This window comes from Sapajus apella, unplaced genomic scaffold (assembly GCF_009761245.1).
Source record: "Sapajus apella isolate SASKATOON/1434 unplaced genomic scaffold, GSC_monkey_1.0 scaffold65, whole genome shotgun sequence".
Lineage (NCBI taxonomy): Eukaryota > Metazoa > Chordata > Mammalia > Primates > Cebidae > Sapajus > Sapajus apella.
In genome coordinates, this window is record NW_022437005.1 from 11,825,985 (window position 1) to 11,840,980 (window position 14,996).

The 14,996-nt window shown below is 45.4% G+C and overlaps 1 protein-coding gene across 3 annotated transcripts in view; it reads left to right on the plus strand.

Moving 5' to 3' along the window:
• The first annotated feature begins 811 nt into the window (after positions 1-811).
• GINS1 (GINS complex subunit 1) overlaps positions 812-14,996 on the plus strand; it is a 43,039-nt gene continuing 28,854 nt past the window's right edge. The window contains exons 1-3 of one of the 3 annotated variants that reach the window (XM_032248191.1): positions 812-1,086; positions 8,872-8,936; positions 13,361-13,459. In XM_032248191.1, the coding sequence (XP_032104082.1) occupies positions 1,012-1,086; positions 8,872-8,936; positions 13,361-13,459 (239 nt within the window). In that variant the 5' untranslated portion in view covers positions 812-1,011. The remainder of the gene's footprint in view (positions 1,087-8,871; positions 8,937-13,360; positions 13,460-14,996) is intronic. The other 2 variants (XM_032248189.1, XM_032248188.1) reach the window with 2 other exon arrangements.

Here is a 14,996-nt window from a genome sequence, read left to right on the forward strand (position 1 = left end):
GCAATGGCGGGATCTCGGCTCACCGCAACCTCCGCCTCCCGGGTTCAGGCAATTCTCCTGCCTCAGCCTCCTGAGTCGCTGGGATTACAGGCACGCGCCACCATGCCCAGCTAATTTTTTGTAGTTTTAGTAGAGACGGGGTTTCACTATGTTGACCAGGATGGTCTCGATCTCTTGACCTCGTGATCCACCCGCCTCGGCCTCCCAAAGTGCTGGGATTACAGGCGTGAGCCACCGCGCCCGGCCTTATTACAAGTATTTTTAAACGACTTATTTAAAATCAAAGGGTGGTACTGCGGTGTTGGGAATGGAAAGTCTAAATACAGTCTAATCACTCTGGAGCTGTGTGACCTTGGGCAAGTTACTGTAACTTCTGTTTGTTTATCAACCCGGGTCTTAAAACACTTTAGGGATAATAGTGAAAATTAAATGAAATACACATTGCATTCCCTACCAGCATTAGGTACCCAATAAAAGATACGTTCGCTATTAATATCAAACAGAAAACTCGCACTGCAAAACTGAAACGCTTGTGTCCTAACAATTCAACAATGCACAGGCCCTTCCTCTTCGAAGTGCCCTTTTTTGAATCTAAACGAAAATGAATGAATCAAAAGGAAAAACAGAAGGAAGTTGCGGGGCGTGCATTTATTTATTTCCAGCTTTGCTGCCCGCAGAGTCGCCGGGCCCGCCGCCTGAGAACTCGAAAAACCCTCTCTGCTCAGCCTAGGGGTTCTCCCATCCTTGGAGCGGGACCTCACCTGGGAGGGGACTCCTCTTAGTTACTCCGCCCCTCTTGGAATGTGGCTGCGCGGCGGGTGTCCCCTTTCGGGCGCCGTAGGCCGGGTTCCTATTGGCTAGGCCTGTTTGGCGCCAAAGCGCTTAGCGGAGACGGAGGCGAGAGACTGGCGCTGTAGGACTGGAACAGGAAGAGTGAGGCGGCCGAGAGCGCAAAGACCGTTTCGGCGTGAGAGCGGGTCGGCAAGGCCACGGGAGCGGGAAGCCTCCGCCATGTTCTGCGAAAAAGCCATGGAACTGGTCCGCGAGCTGCACCGCGCGCCGGAAGGGCAGCTGCCTGCCTTCAACGTAGGGGCGGGTATACTCCGACCGGGCTTGCCGGGTTTGGGCCCGGGGCGCTGGGGCGGGGCGGCTCCCGGGAAAGGTTTACTTTCGCACCTTGTTCCCTCCGGGGTCCGGAAAAATGTTGTGAAGCAGCAAAACAAAATTCGGGAGGAAAAAGCATTCCTACTTAGCTACCCAGCGACTTCGCGAATCTCCTCATCTGAGCACATTTTAGCGTTTTTCCTTGTACAGATTTGTCCCCGTCCCTTTTACGGAACATTTCCAGGTTGCCTGATAATTTCGCGTTTCTTGCTCACTCAGCCATCTAAGCGTGATCTGTAAAAGCTAGGCATCTGGGACCTGGCTGGGATTCTGGTTCTTCTGTGCTCTCAGTTTTCTCATATGCAAAAATGGGGATGGTGACGGCAATAGTATGCAACTATGATGCAGTGGGTGTAAAATGAATGGTATGTGAAAGGGTCTCTGCATATGCCTTATATACAGTGAGGGGTGAGTCAGTAGTAGCTGTTAATGCTGTATTTGACCGGAGCGTAGAAAGTTAGCACCAAGGGCCGGGCGCGGTGGCTCACGCCTGTAATCCCAGCACTTTGGGAGGCCGAGGCGGGTGGATCACGAGGTCAAGAGATCGAGACCATCCTGGTCAACATGGTGAAACCCCGTCGCTACTAAAAATACAAAAAATCAGCTGGGCCTGGTGGCGCGTGCCTGTAATCCCAGCTACTCAGGAGGCTGAGGCAGGAGAATTGCCTGAACCCGGGAGGCGGAGGTTGCGGTGAGCCGAGATCGCGCCATTGCACTCCAGCCTGGGTAACAAGAGCGAAACTCCGACTCAAAAAAAAAAAAAAAAAAAAAAAAAAGAAAGTTAGCACCAAGACAAAAGTATGCCAGATTGCAGGGTCATTTATTATGCCAGCGACCACAGAGGACTCACGTCTCTCCAACCTGTGGTGTCAAAAGGAGGGTGCCACGACTTTTTATGCCCGAAAAATCACCTTGGGTGTGGGGGTGTGGAGCGGGGATGGGGATGAAAAGGTTTCGGACATTCCAAGGGCTTGGGGATTCTGTGATTCACCTCCTGGGCAGAGACAAGGGCAGGGGTCTCTGGACATTCCAAGGGCCAGGGGACTTTTGTTATTCTGTTTGTTACCTCAGTGGTTTACAGAAGTCAAGATATACATTTGTTTACACATCGTCTGGGTGGTGATAGAAGTCACAGATTTTAGCAGTTACTGATAAGAAAAGGTAAGCAGCTTTACATAGTTTTGCAGAACAAACTAGCAGTTCTATTTACAGAGGCCAAGGACAGTAGTTATTGTGAGGAGAATGGGGCAGCCATTTCAACTAATTTAAAAAACAGTTTTGCATTTTATAAAATAGTGTTGCTCCGGTTCTGGCTCTAGGCCAGCACAATATCACATTAATATTATTTTTTATGCTGCTGCTAGTCTTGCTATTAATATTATGATCACTTGTATTTTTCTGTCACTACTACCCCAGGCAGAGTGCTAAGCACTTCACGTCCATTATCTCTTGTCTGTCTGTCTTTTTTTTTCTTGAGACGGAGTTTCGCTCTTGTTACCCAGGCTGGAGTGCAATGGCGCGATCTCGGCTCACCGCAACCTCCGCCTCCTGGGTTCAGACAATTCTCCTGCCTCAGCCTCCTGAGTAGCTGGGATTACAGGCACGCGCCACCATGCCCAACTAATTTTTTGTATTTTTAGTAGAGACGGGGTTTCACCATGTTGACTAAGATGGTCCCGATCTCTTGACCTCGTGATCCACCTGCCTCGGCCTCCCAAAGTGCTGGGATTACAGGCTTGAGCCACCGCGCCCTGCCTTTTTTTTTTTTTTCTTTAAGACAGTTTCCCTTTTGTTGCTCAGGCTGGAGTGCAATGGCGCAACCTCGGCTTATCGCAACTTTCCCCTCCCCGGTTCAAGCGATTCTCCTGCCTCAGCCTCCCGAGTAGCTGGGATTACAGGCATGTGCCACCACACATGGCTAATTTTGTGGTTTTAGTAGAGACGGGGTTTCTCTCTCCATGTTGGTCAGACTGGTCCCGAACTCCTGACCTCAGGTGATCCGCCCACCTCAGCCTCCCAGAGTGCTGGGATTGCAAGCATGAGCCACTGCGTCCAGCCTGTCTCTTGTCTTTCTAATTACCCTTTGAGGGCCCTGCGCGGTGGCTCATGCTTGTAATCCCAGCACTTTGGGAGGCTGAGGCGGCAGGATCAGTTGGGGTCCAGGAGTTCAAGGCTGGAATGAGCCATGATCAGGCTGCTGCATTCCAGCCTGAGTGATAGAGTGAGACCCTGTCCCAAACAAAACAAACAAGAATAACTTTTTGAGGTTTAAATCAGTTTTCCACTTTTTTCAGCTATATATGCATAGCATTGGGGAGAGTTAAGTATATTGCCTCAGGTGGCACAGCAAGAAAGCTAGGATTTGAACCCTGGCACCGTGGCTCCAGAGCCTGCAGTCTAAATTCTATATTTCACTCTTGTCATAGAGCAGCCATTGTGTGGATGTCAGGACACGTTCTGCTGGAAGAGGGGCACAAAAACAGATAGTAGAATTCACTGCCATAGGTGATACCAGGGAGCATGAAAGAGAAACACTGCTATGAGCTGGGGTAGAAGAGGTGACACTTGAGCCTTGCCATCCATGAGGATGAGGTCACTGCTCTGAGAAGGAACTGAGGCATCACAGCCAAAGGATGCTGCAGCACAAAGTCACATGGTCACACTGGAGAGGGTGACCAGTAGGGCCTATGGGGAGGCTAGGAAGGTGGCTCACGGCCTACATGAGTTTGTTATTCACTCATAAGGCATGTTGGGAGCTGGTAGAGGATTTTAGACGGGGAAGTGGTAGGGTAATTTTTGTGGTTTGAAGATAACTGTGGCAACAATACGGGAAATAGATTGAAGAGAGAAAAGAATGGGGCAGGGAAATGGCTAGTGGGCAGCTGATAGAGCAGGAGAGAGGTGTGTGGTCTGAACTGTGTCAGGTCAGTGGCACTGAGATCAATGTCTGGGTTTTAGAGACATGAAGCAAACATGACTTGTAACTATTAGAGCAGGGCACAAATGGGGTGCGTAATGAATGAGAGGGTGGAATCAGAATCTTGGAGGATCCTCAGGAAACTGAGGGAATAACATCAGAGTTCAGGAGATAGAGTGTGTTGGGAAAGGTAATGAGTTTCGTTTTGTTTTGAACACTGAAGAGCACCTAGCCTGACAATTAGATTGTCTTACAAATGAAGAAACTTAGACAACACAAATTGTGGGTCAAGTTAAGGAACTTGTGTGAATTTACAGCATATTGGAGGCAGAGCTTTAACTTGAACACAGGCTTTCCAGTTTACAGTCAACTGTTATTTCAAATTCAGAACAGTTATCCCGTATAAAAAGTTGGAAGGCAGCAGTCGGCAGCTCAGCAGAGATGCTGGAATGCAGGAGTATGTAAATGCCTAAAATGTGGCTGAAGAACTACACATCAGGACATAGGCTTAGAGAGCAGAGAGACCGCAAACAGGTGCAGCCACGCTGGATTTGGGACCTGACTCTGACACTAAGTTTAGCTCTCTGTTTTACTCAAATTTTTTACTTCATTTCTTTTTTGTTTTTATTTTTTTTTAATGTTTTCTTTTTTTTTAATTTTGTTTTACTCAAATTTTAAGATAAATGTTGGGTTGTCACTTTGTGGGGCTGGGGGCTGGTTGGTCTTAGAAGTTGTAGAATTACTCTCTTTTTTTTTTTTTTTTTTTTTTGAGACGGAGTTTCGCTCTTGTTACCCAGGCTGGAGTGCAATGGCGCGATCTCGGCCCACCGCAACCTCCACCTCCTGGGTTCAAGCAATTCTCCTGCCTCAGCCTCCTGAGTAGCTGGGACTACAGGCACGCGCCACCATGCCCAGCTAATTTTTGTAGTATTAGTAGAGACGGGGTTTAACCATGTTGACCAGGATGGTCTCGATCTCTTGACCTCGTGATCCACCCGCCTCGGCCTCCCAAAGTGCTGGGATTACAGGCTTGAGCCACCGCGCCTGGCTAGAATTACTCTCTTGTAGGTGTTAGTTTGATGGAGTACCTTTTGTCTCACTAGTGCCTTCCGCTGACAAGCCCACCTGATACTCAGGTGATTCAGCAGCCTGGAATACTCACTCAGCCTGCGGAGGCTGGCCTCTGACTCAGTGGCTCAGAGGAAGGCTAACAGTGGGTCTGAGAGGCCGAAGGACGACACAGGCTTTTCTTCTGGAGTCACTCATGCTTAAGTGCTGTGTTCAGCAAATTGAAAAGTGATTACCCCCTTTCTATATACAGAACTGATACTTTTTTTCTTAAAAAGTTTTTTTTGAGATGCAATCTCACTCTGTTGCCAGCCTGGCGTGCAGTGGCATGATCTTGGCTCACCACAACCTCCACCTCCTGAGTTCAGGCGATTCTCCTGCCTTTGCCTCCCATGTAATTGGAACAATAGGCGCGTGCCATCACACCCACCTAGTTTTTGTATTTTTAGTAAATGCGGGGTTTCACCATGTTGGCCAGGATAGTCTCGATCTCTTGACCTTGTGATCTGCCCGCCTTGGCCTCCCAAAGTGCTGGGATTACAGGCATGAGCCTCCATGCCCTGCCAAAAAGTACATTTCTAAGAAAATTAGGCCAAGTATAGTGGCTCACACCTGTAATCCCAGCCTGCACTTTGGGAGGCCAAAGTGGAAGGAACACTTGAGCCCAGGAGTTCGAGACCAGCCTGGGCAACATAGTGAGACCCCATCTTTACAAAAAATAAAAACTAAAATTAGCTGGGTGTGGTGATGCACGTCTGTAGTCCCAGTAACTTGGGAGGCTGAGGTGGGAGAATTGCATGAGCCCAGGCAGTTGAAGCTTCAGTGAACCGTGGTCATGCTGTTACACTCCAGCCTGGGTGAGAATCTGCTCAAAAGGAAAAAAGAAAAAGGTAAGAAAATTATCTTGGGCTCAGATAGAAGCCATGCTTGCATTTTTCATCAGGAATTAGATATTTTGAGTAGAGTTGAGATTTTAGAATTGTGTCAGTGTATATACCAGAGCATTTTTGCTAACGCATATATTTTGGCCCTAAAAATAGATTGTGAAAAAGAGGATTGCTTCTCTGGATTGTTGGCAGACCTATTGTGCAACATTTAATCATTTCAGGCTGGATGCGGTGACTTATGCCTGTAATCCCAACACTTTGTGAGGCCAAGGCGGGCAGATCACTTGGGGTCAGGAGTTTGAGACCAGCCTGGCCAACATTGTAAAACCTTGTCTCTACCAAAAAAAAAAAAAAAAAAAAAAAGTTAGCCAGGCAGGCAGGGCACTGTGGCTTACGCCTGTAATCCCAGCACTTAGGAGGCCAATGTGGATGGGTCGCCTGAGGTCAGGAGTTCGAGACTAGCCTGGCAAACATGGTGAAACTTCATCTCTACTGAAAATACAAAAATTAGCTGGGTGTGGTGGTAGGTGCCTGTAATCCCAGGTATTTGAGATGCTGAGGCAGGAGAGTCATTGCTTGAACTTGGGAGATGGAGGTTACAGTGAGCCAAGATCATGCCATTACACTTCAGCCTGGGTGACAAGAGCAAAACTTGGTCTCAAAAAAAATTAGCCAGGCATTCATGATGCATGCCTGTAGTCCCAGCTACTAGGGAGGTTGAGGCAGGAGAATCACTTGAACTCGGGAGGCAGAGGTTGCAGTGAGCTGAGATTGCACCACTGCACTCCAGCCTGGGCCACTGAGTGAGACTCCATCTCAAAAAAAAAAAAAGTTTTAGAACTGTAATGTTTTATTTTTCCAAGGGAAAATTTGCCCAAAGTGGGTACTATAACAACTCCTATGGCCGGCAGTGGTTGCAGTGAGCCTGCATCGCGCTACTGCATGCCAGCCTGGGTGACAACAGCAAAACTCTATCTCAAAAAAAAAAACCACAAAAAAAACTCCTATGGTCTTTCTGTTTTTGCAGTGCAAACCAAAAATACTATTCCTTTTCCTTTCTTTTGGTATTAACCTTTTAAGACCATATAAGACCATATTTTAGTAAATTATGAGTTATTTACATATTTTTCTTTATGCGTCATGCTTCAGTAGGACTACTGATTTTTTGGGGAGTTTTTTATTTGTTTGTTTTTTGAGATGGAGTTTTGCTTTTGTTACCCAGTCTGAAGCGCAATGGCACGATCTCGGCTCACTGCAACCTTCACCTCCTGCGTTCAAGTGATTCTCCTGCCTCAGCCTCCTGAGCAGCTGGGATTACAGGCATATGCCACCATGCCCGACTAAGTGTTTTCAGTAGAGACGGGGTTTCTCCATGTTGGTCAGGCTGGTCTCAAACTCCCGACCTCAGGTGATCTGCCAGCCTTGGCTTTCCAAAGTTGCGGGGATTATAGGTCTGAGCCACCACATCTGACCGGACTATTGATATTTTTGTTCATCAATTTCATTGATGTATAATTAATTTAATAGAATTTTGAATTCTGACAAATATGTATGTCTTTTTTTTTTTTTTTTTTTGAGACGGAGTTTCACTCATGTTACCCAGGCTGGAGTGCAATGGCGCGATCTCGGCTCACCGCAACCTCCGCCTCCTGGGTTCAGGCAATTCTCCTGCCTCAGCCTCCTGAGTAGCTGGGATTACAGGCACGTGCCACCATGCCCAGCTAATTTTTTGTATTTTTTTTAGTAGAGATGGGGTTTCACCATGTTGACCAGGATGGTCTCGATCTCTTGACCTCGTGATCCACCCACCTCGGCCTCCCAAAGTGCTGGGATTACAGGCTTGAGCCACCGCGCCCGGCCAAAATATGTATGTCTTTATAACCAGCACCCTGATCAAGATTTCTGTAATTCTCAAAATATATATCCCATAAATATATATACCTACTGTGTACCCACAAAAGTAAAAAAATTAAAAAAAGATTTCTGTAACTTTGCCCCCTTTTGCAGCTACCTCCCACCTATAGCCTTAGGCAACCATGTATTTGCTTTCTCTGACTACCGAGGACATTATTCTCTTTAGCAAACTTTTCCTATAAAGGGCCAGATGGAATCATTTCATGTATACTCTTGTGTCAGGCTTCTCTTGCTCAGTATAATGCATTTCAGTTTATCTTCAGTTGTGTGTGTTGTCAGTAGTTCATCCCTTTTATTACACTAAATATTTCAGATAACTGGAATCATACCATAGTTGTCCTTTTGTGACTGCCATCTTTCACTTAGCATGATGTTTTCAAGGTTCATCCATGTTACAGCATGTGTCAGTGCTTCATCCCTTTTTGTGGTTGAATTATATCCCATTGGTATAATTTGGTTTATTCATCTATCAGTTAATGGACATTTGGGTTGTTTCTACATTTTGACTGTTATGAATAATGCTGCGAAAAACGTGTACATGTTTTTATATAACGTGTTTTCTGTTTTCTTGAGGGTGTGTGTATATATGTACATATATATATATATATATATATATATATATGTATATACCTAAAAATGGAAATGGTGGGTCATATGGTAATTCTGTGTGTAGCTTTTGAGGAACTGCCAAGTTTTTTCTCACAAGGCTATACCCTTTTATATTCCCACCAGCGATGTACGAGGGCTCCAGTTTCTCAGCATCTCACCAAACACTTGTTATAACCATGCCAGTGGGGTGCAAAAGGACTATTGCTTTTTGCTAATGTTTATGAATAAAAGATATAGTTCAGTATTGATAGAATATTTCCACAGAATTGGTGGGGAAATCAGTGGATTTCAATATCAGTTTATATGTTCTAGGAGGATGGACTCAGACAAGTGCTGGAGGAGATGAAAGCTTTGTATGAACAAAACCAGTCTGATGTGTAAGTTTCATAAGATTGACATTCTAAAACAATTTAATGATTAAGATGTTGAAATCAGATAACCTTGCATTAGTTTTTGGATGTGATTTTTAAAAATTATCTGCTCTAGCTGTACAAATTAGCAAAAGTCTGAAGGGATTTGTTGTATGGCCAATAGGATCTGAAAGAAATTAGAGTAGACCTGAAATAAATGACATACCTTAAAATAAAAAGTAAAAATAGGCCAGACATGGTGGCTCATGGCTATAAATCCCAGTGATTTGGGAGGCCAAGGCAAAAGGATCACTTGAAGCCAGGAGTTTGAGACCAGCCTAGACATATAGCAGGACCTGTCTCTATTAAAAAAAAAAAAAAAAATTATCCATGTTGGGTAGCACAGATCTGCATTCTCAGCTATTCAGCAGGCTAAGGTGGCAGGCTTGCTTGAGTGCAGGGGTTCGAGGCTGCCATGAACTGTGATCGTGCTACTGCGCCCTAGCCTAGGTGACAGAATGAGATCTCACCTCTAAAAATAATGAAAACAAAAACCTAAAAAGTGAAATACATGGTTCCCATTGTTTATATTTTTATCAATAGATGCCTTAGTGAGTTTATTAAAGGGATAATAGGCAGTTTATAAATGTATATAAATAGGAGCAGCAGTGATTTCAGATAGTTTGAATGGAGCTCACTGAGAAGTAGGGCTACCGTGGCTGGGTGCAGTGGCTTATGACTGTAATCCCAGCACTTTGGGAGGCTGAGGTGGGTGGATCACCTGATGTTGGGAATTTGAGACCATGCTGACCAACATGGAGAAACCTCGTCTCTACTGAAAATACAAAATTAGTTGGGCATGGTGGTATATGCCTGTAATCCCAGCTACTCGGGAGGCTGAGACAGGAGAATTGCTGGAACCTGGGAGGTGGAGGTTGCGGTGAGCTGAGATCACACCATTACACTCCAGCCTGGGCCACAAGAGCGAAACTCTGTCTCAAAAAAAAAAAAGAACTAGGGCTAGAAAAGACTTCGGTGGAGTGGGTCCAGAGAGGTGACTAGATTTATTGACTCTTCAGAGCTTAGCATGGTAGCTGGCACAGTGGAGAATTTGAGCTGTATGGCAAACTTCATTTGTTCCTCTGACACCAAAGGTAGTCAAGTACTGGATCAAAGTTGAAGTATGAAGGTCTGAACTTAGAAGTCTGTCTGTGACATGAGGTTTCTTCTTTGGCCTTGTTAGCTACAGTGTTTTTATCAGTTACTTGATTTTAGAAATCAGTGCTATGCTGGTAAGATCTGTGGGGAACATAAAATGATAGGAGCATTTTCCAACTCCTGTGTTTATGGAGCGATACAGAAAAATCTTTACAGGTGGACTTAGAAACTGGAACCTCAACAGATTTGCAGTAAATATAAGGCAAATGTAAAGTCCCGAGCTCAAGTCCCTAAGTCATTCATTGATTTACTCAACAAATATGTACCAAACAAATAAATATTCATAAATGGCTCTGGTATTTCAGTGGTAAACAACAGTTAAGATGCCTGTCCCTGGCCCTTACCGTCTAGTGTAGAAGACAGATATGAAATATAAATATGCCAAATTGGGATTCATGCTGTGAAGGAAATCAGAAGAGTGCAAGGAGAAAGAAAAATAAATAGAAGGTCTAATTTAAATTGATGAATCAGGGAACTTCTCTCCAAGGAGGAGACATTTCAGCTGAGGCTTGCGGGAGAGGCAGGTCTTAGCGAGGCAGTAATTGTGGGCAGAGAGCATTCTAGGTGGAGGGAACAGCCTATGCAAAAGGCCCTGAGTCATGGAAGAGAATAGGGTACTTGGGAAACTGACACTTACTCTTTCTTTTTTTTTTGAGATGGAGTTTTTCTCTATTGCCCAGGCTGCAGTACAGTAGTGCGATCTTTGCTCACTGCAACCTCTGCTTCCCAGGTTCAAGTGCACCTGCTACCACACCCAGCTATTTTTTTTTTTTTTTTTTTTTTGACGGAGTTTCACTCATGTTACCCAGGCTGGAGTGCAATGGCGCGATCTCGGCTCACCGCAACCTCTGCCTCCTGGGTTCAGGCAATTCTCCTGCCTCAGCCTCCTGAGTCGCTGGGATTACAGGCACGCACCACCATGCCCAGCTAATGTTTTGTATTTTTAGTAGAGACGGGGTTTCACCATGTTGACCAGGATGGTCTCGATCTCTTGACCTCGTGATCCACCCGCCTCGGCCTCCCAAAGTGCTGGGATTACAGGCTTGAGCCACCGCACCCAGCCTAATTTTTGTATTTTTAGTAGAGACGGGATTTCACCATATTGGCCAGGCTGGTCTTTAACTCCTGACCTTGTGATCTGCCTGCCTCAGCCTCCCAAAGTGCTGGGATTAGAGGCATGAGCCACTGTGCTGGGCCTGGGAAACTGACACTCAAAGAAGACTTATGGCTGGAATTTGGGAAGTGGCCAAGGGTGATATCAGATGAGTTGTAAGTGTGAGCAGGTGGTGGCATGTTTGTGTCTTAAAAGATCATCCTGGTTGCTGTGTGGAGGGGCTGAGAGGAGGGGGAAGCTGGTTACCAGATTACTAGAGGGGTGACCCAGACTTTGTAGAAAGTGAGCACCTCTAAAAAGAGGTGAGCCTATAGGCCTTGGTTCAGTAAGGGAATGATTTTCTTGTATTCCTCTGTGTTTATGCCATTCACAAATTCATGATCCAAAATTTTGTCATCCCTTCCTAGTTCTTTCTTGGGAGGCAATGATTGTTACGTTTCTAGTTAAAATTATTTGTGAAGCTGAGGATGGTGGCTCATGCCTGTAATCCCAGCACTTTTGGAGGCTGAGGCCGACGGATCACCTGAGGTCAGGAGTTCGAGATGAGCCTGGCCAACGTGGTGAAACACTGTCTCTACTAAAAATATAAAAATTAGCCAGGCTTGGTGGTGAGCACCTGTAATTTAAGCTACTGAGGAGGCTGAGACTGGATTATCACTTGAACCTAGGACGCGGAGGTTGCAGTGAGCCAAGATTGTACCACTGCACTCCAGCCTGGGGAACAAAGCAAAACTTCATCTCAAAAAAAAAAATTATTTGTGAAAAGAAATCTATTATTTTAAAATTACTCATGTATAAATGTGAATTTTTTTTTTTTTTTTTTTAATAGAGACAGGGTTTCATCATGTTGGTCAGGCTGGTCTCAACCTCCTGACCTCGTGATCCTCCCGCCTTGGCCTCCCAAAGTGCTGGGATTGCAGATGTGAGCCTCTGCACCCGGCCATAAAATGTGAAATTTTTAGGAAGTCCTTACGTGCTTGATGAAGTACTCTGATAATAGGTTGAGTATTTTTTGTTTATGCTATTTTCTTATAATCCAGAGCATGGTATAAACAATGTATAGAACAAATCTGACTTTCATAGGGTGGCAGAAGTGTGTAGAACAGCCCTAGAAGACATGACAGGGTGGGACATGTATTTTGCCTGTGTTATCAGGCCTAGCACAGTGCCTGGCATAGAGGCAGGCACTACATTAATGAATTCTTTTTGTATTCATCTGGTTGCTTAAAAACTCCAAAGTAGATTTTTATTCATTCAAAAGTTACATGTACTTTTTATAGGGTAAAACAAAAATTTGCAGTGTCAAAAATACTGAAGTATAGTACATACACATATTTGGAGAGCAACAGATATTTGTTAGTTGAATGAAAGGCCATTTTGACTCTATTTTACCTCACTTTATTATAATGAGGATTTGGAAGCTCCACTGGAAGGGAGGTACTATGTAGAATAACAACATGACATGAGACCATAATCATGTCCATCATGTTAGGTTTGTCTCTTATCCCAGCATGATAATGGAATCCCAAAAAGTGAATAAACACAGTGTCTTTTAATCAGTGTGCAAAAATGCAAAGTACTAAATGCCTAAACAAAACATATTTGATAGTATGCTCTTGGGCAAGTTGTTTAGCTTTTGGCTTTTTAATAATAAAAGCTCTGATGATGGCCGGGCGCGGTGGCTCAAGCCTGTAATCCCAGCAGTGTGGGAGGCCGAGGCAGGTGGATCATGAGGTCAAGAGATCGAGACCATCCTGGTCAACATGGTGAAACCCCGTCTCTACTAAAAATGCAAAAAATTAGCTGGGCATGGTGGCGCATGCCTGTAATCCCAGCGACTCAGGAGGCTGGGGCAGGAGAATTGCCTGAACCCAGGAGGCGGAGGTTGCGGTGAGCCGAGATCGCGCCGTTGCACTCCAGCCTGGGTAACAAGAGCGAAACTCTGTCTCAAAAAAAAAAAAAAAAGCTCTGATGTACAAATAGTTAATTATTTGCCTAGGTTAACTGCTAATCACAAATGGATTACAAACAAGCATGTAAGTCAGTTGTTAGTTGGCTTTGAAAATGTTACTTATCCTGAAAAGTACATTTTTTTTTTCTTTTTAAATGCTCCTATCAGGAATGAAGCGAAGTCAGGTGGACGAAGTGATTTGATACCAACTATCAAATTTCGACACTGTTCTCTGTTAAGAAATCGACGCTGTACTGTAGCATACCTGTAAGCTTCTTAATTTTTGCTTGTGGTGACAGGGTTTTCTGTGTGGTTTCCCAGGTGACTATCTCAAATGGGTAACATTAAATCTTAGATTTCTCTCTCTCTCTGTTTTTTGTTTTTTGTTTTTTTTTTTGAGATGGCGTTTCACTCTTGTTACCCAGGCTGGAGTGCAATGGCGTGATCTCGGCTTGCCGCAACCTCCGCCTCCTGGGTTCAGGCAATTCTCCTGCCTGAGCCTCCTGAGTAGCTGGGATTACAGGCACATGCCACCGTGCCTGTAATTTTTTGTATTTTTAGTAGAGATGGGGTTTCACCATGTTGACCAGGATGGCCTCAATCTCTTGACCTCGTGATCCATCTGCCTCCCAAAGTGCTGGGATTACAGGCGTGAGCCACTGTGCCCGGCTGACACTTTTAAAAGTAGGGAGAATGATACTATAATGAATCCCAGTGGAGCCATCATATGGTTTTAACAATTTTAATTATTTTGCCATTTTGCCATATTTTCTTCATCATGTTTTGCTTGTTGGTGCTACGCTATTTTTTTTTTTAGGCAGTATCACTCTGTTGCCCAGGCTGGAGTGTAGTGGCGCGATCTTGGCCCACTGCAACCTCTCCCGCCGGGGTTTAAGCAATTCTCCTGCCTCAGCCTCCCCAGTAGCTGGGATTACAGGCCGCTGCCACTGTGCTCGGCTAATATTTGTATTTTTAGTAGAGATGGGGTTGCATCATCTCCACCAGGCTGTTCTTGAACTTCTGACCTTGTGATCCACCCGCCTCGGACTCCCAAAGTCCTGGGATTACAGGTGTGAGTCAGCACGCCCGGCCAGCGCCACACCATTGAAGTGCATCATGGTGTGTCACTACTGAATATGGTTGTGTTCTTACTATTTTTCTTCTTTGTCTTAGAAATAAGGACCTTTGGTTGGGTGTGGTGGCTTACACCTGTCATCTCAGCACTTTGGGAGGCTGAGGCAGGTGGATCATGAGGTCAGGAATTCCAGACCGGCCTGGCCAACATGGTGAAGTCCCGTCTCTACTAAAAAAAATACAAAAATTAACCAGGGCCGGGCACGGTGGCTCAAGCCTGTAATCCCAGCACTTTGGGAGGCCGAGGTGGGTGGATCACGAGGTCAAGAGATCGAGACCATCCTGGTCAACATGGTGAAACCCCGTCTCTACTAAAAATACAAAACATTAGCTGGGCATGGTGGCGCGTGCCTGTAATCCTAGCTACTCAGGAGGTTGAGGCAGGAGAATTGCCTGAACCCAGGAGGTGGAGGTTGCGGTGAGCCGAGATTGCGCCATTGCACTCCAGCCTGGGTAACAAGAGTGAAACTCCGTCTCAAAAAAAAAACAAACAAAAAATCGGCCGGGCGCGGTGGCTCAAGCCTGTAATCCCAGCACTTTGGGAGGCCGAGGTGGGTGGATCACGAGGTCAAGAGATCGAGACCATCCTGGTCAACATGGTGAAACCCCATCTCTACTAAAATTACAAAAAATTAGCTGGGCATGGTGGCGTGTGCCTGTAATCCCAGCT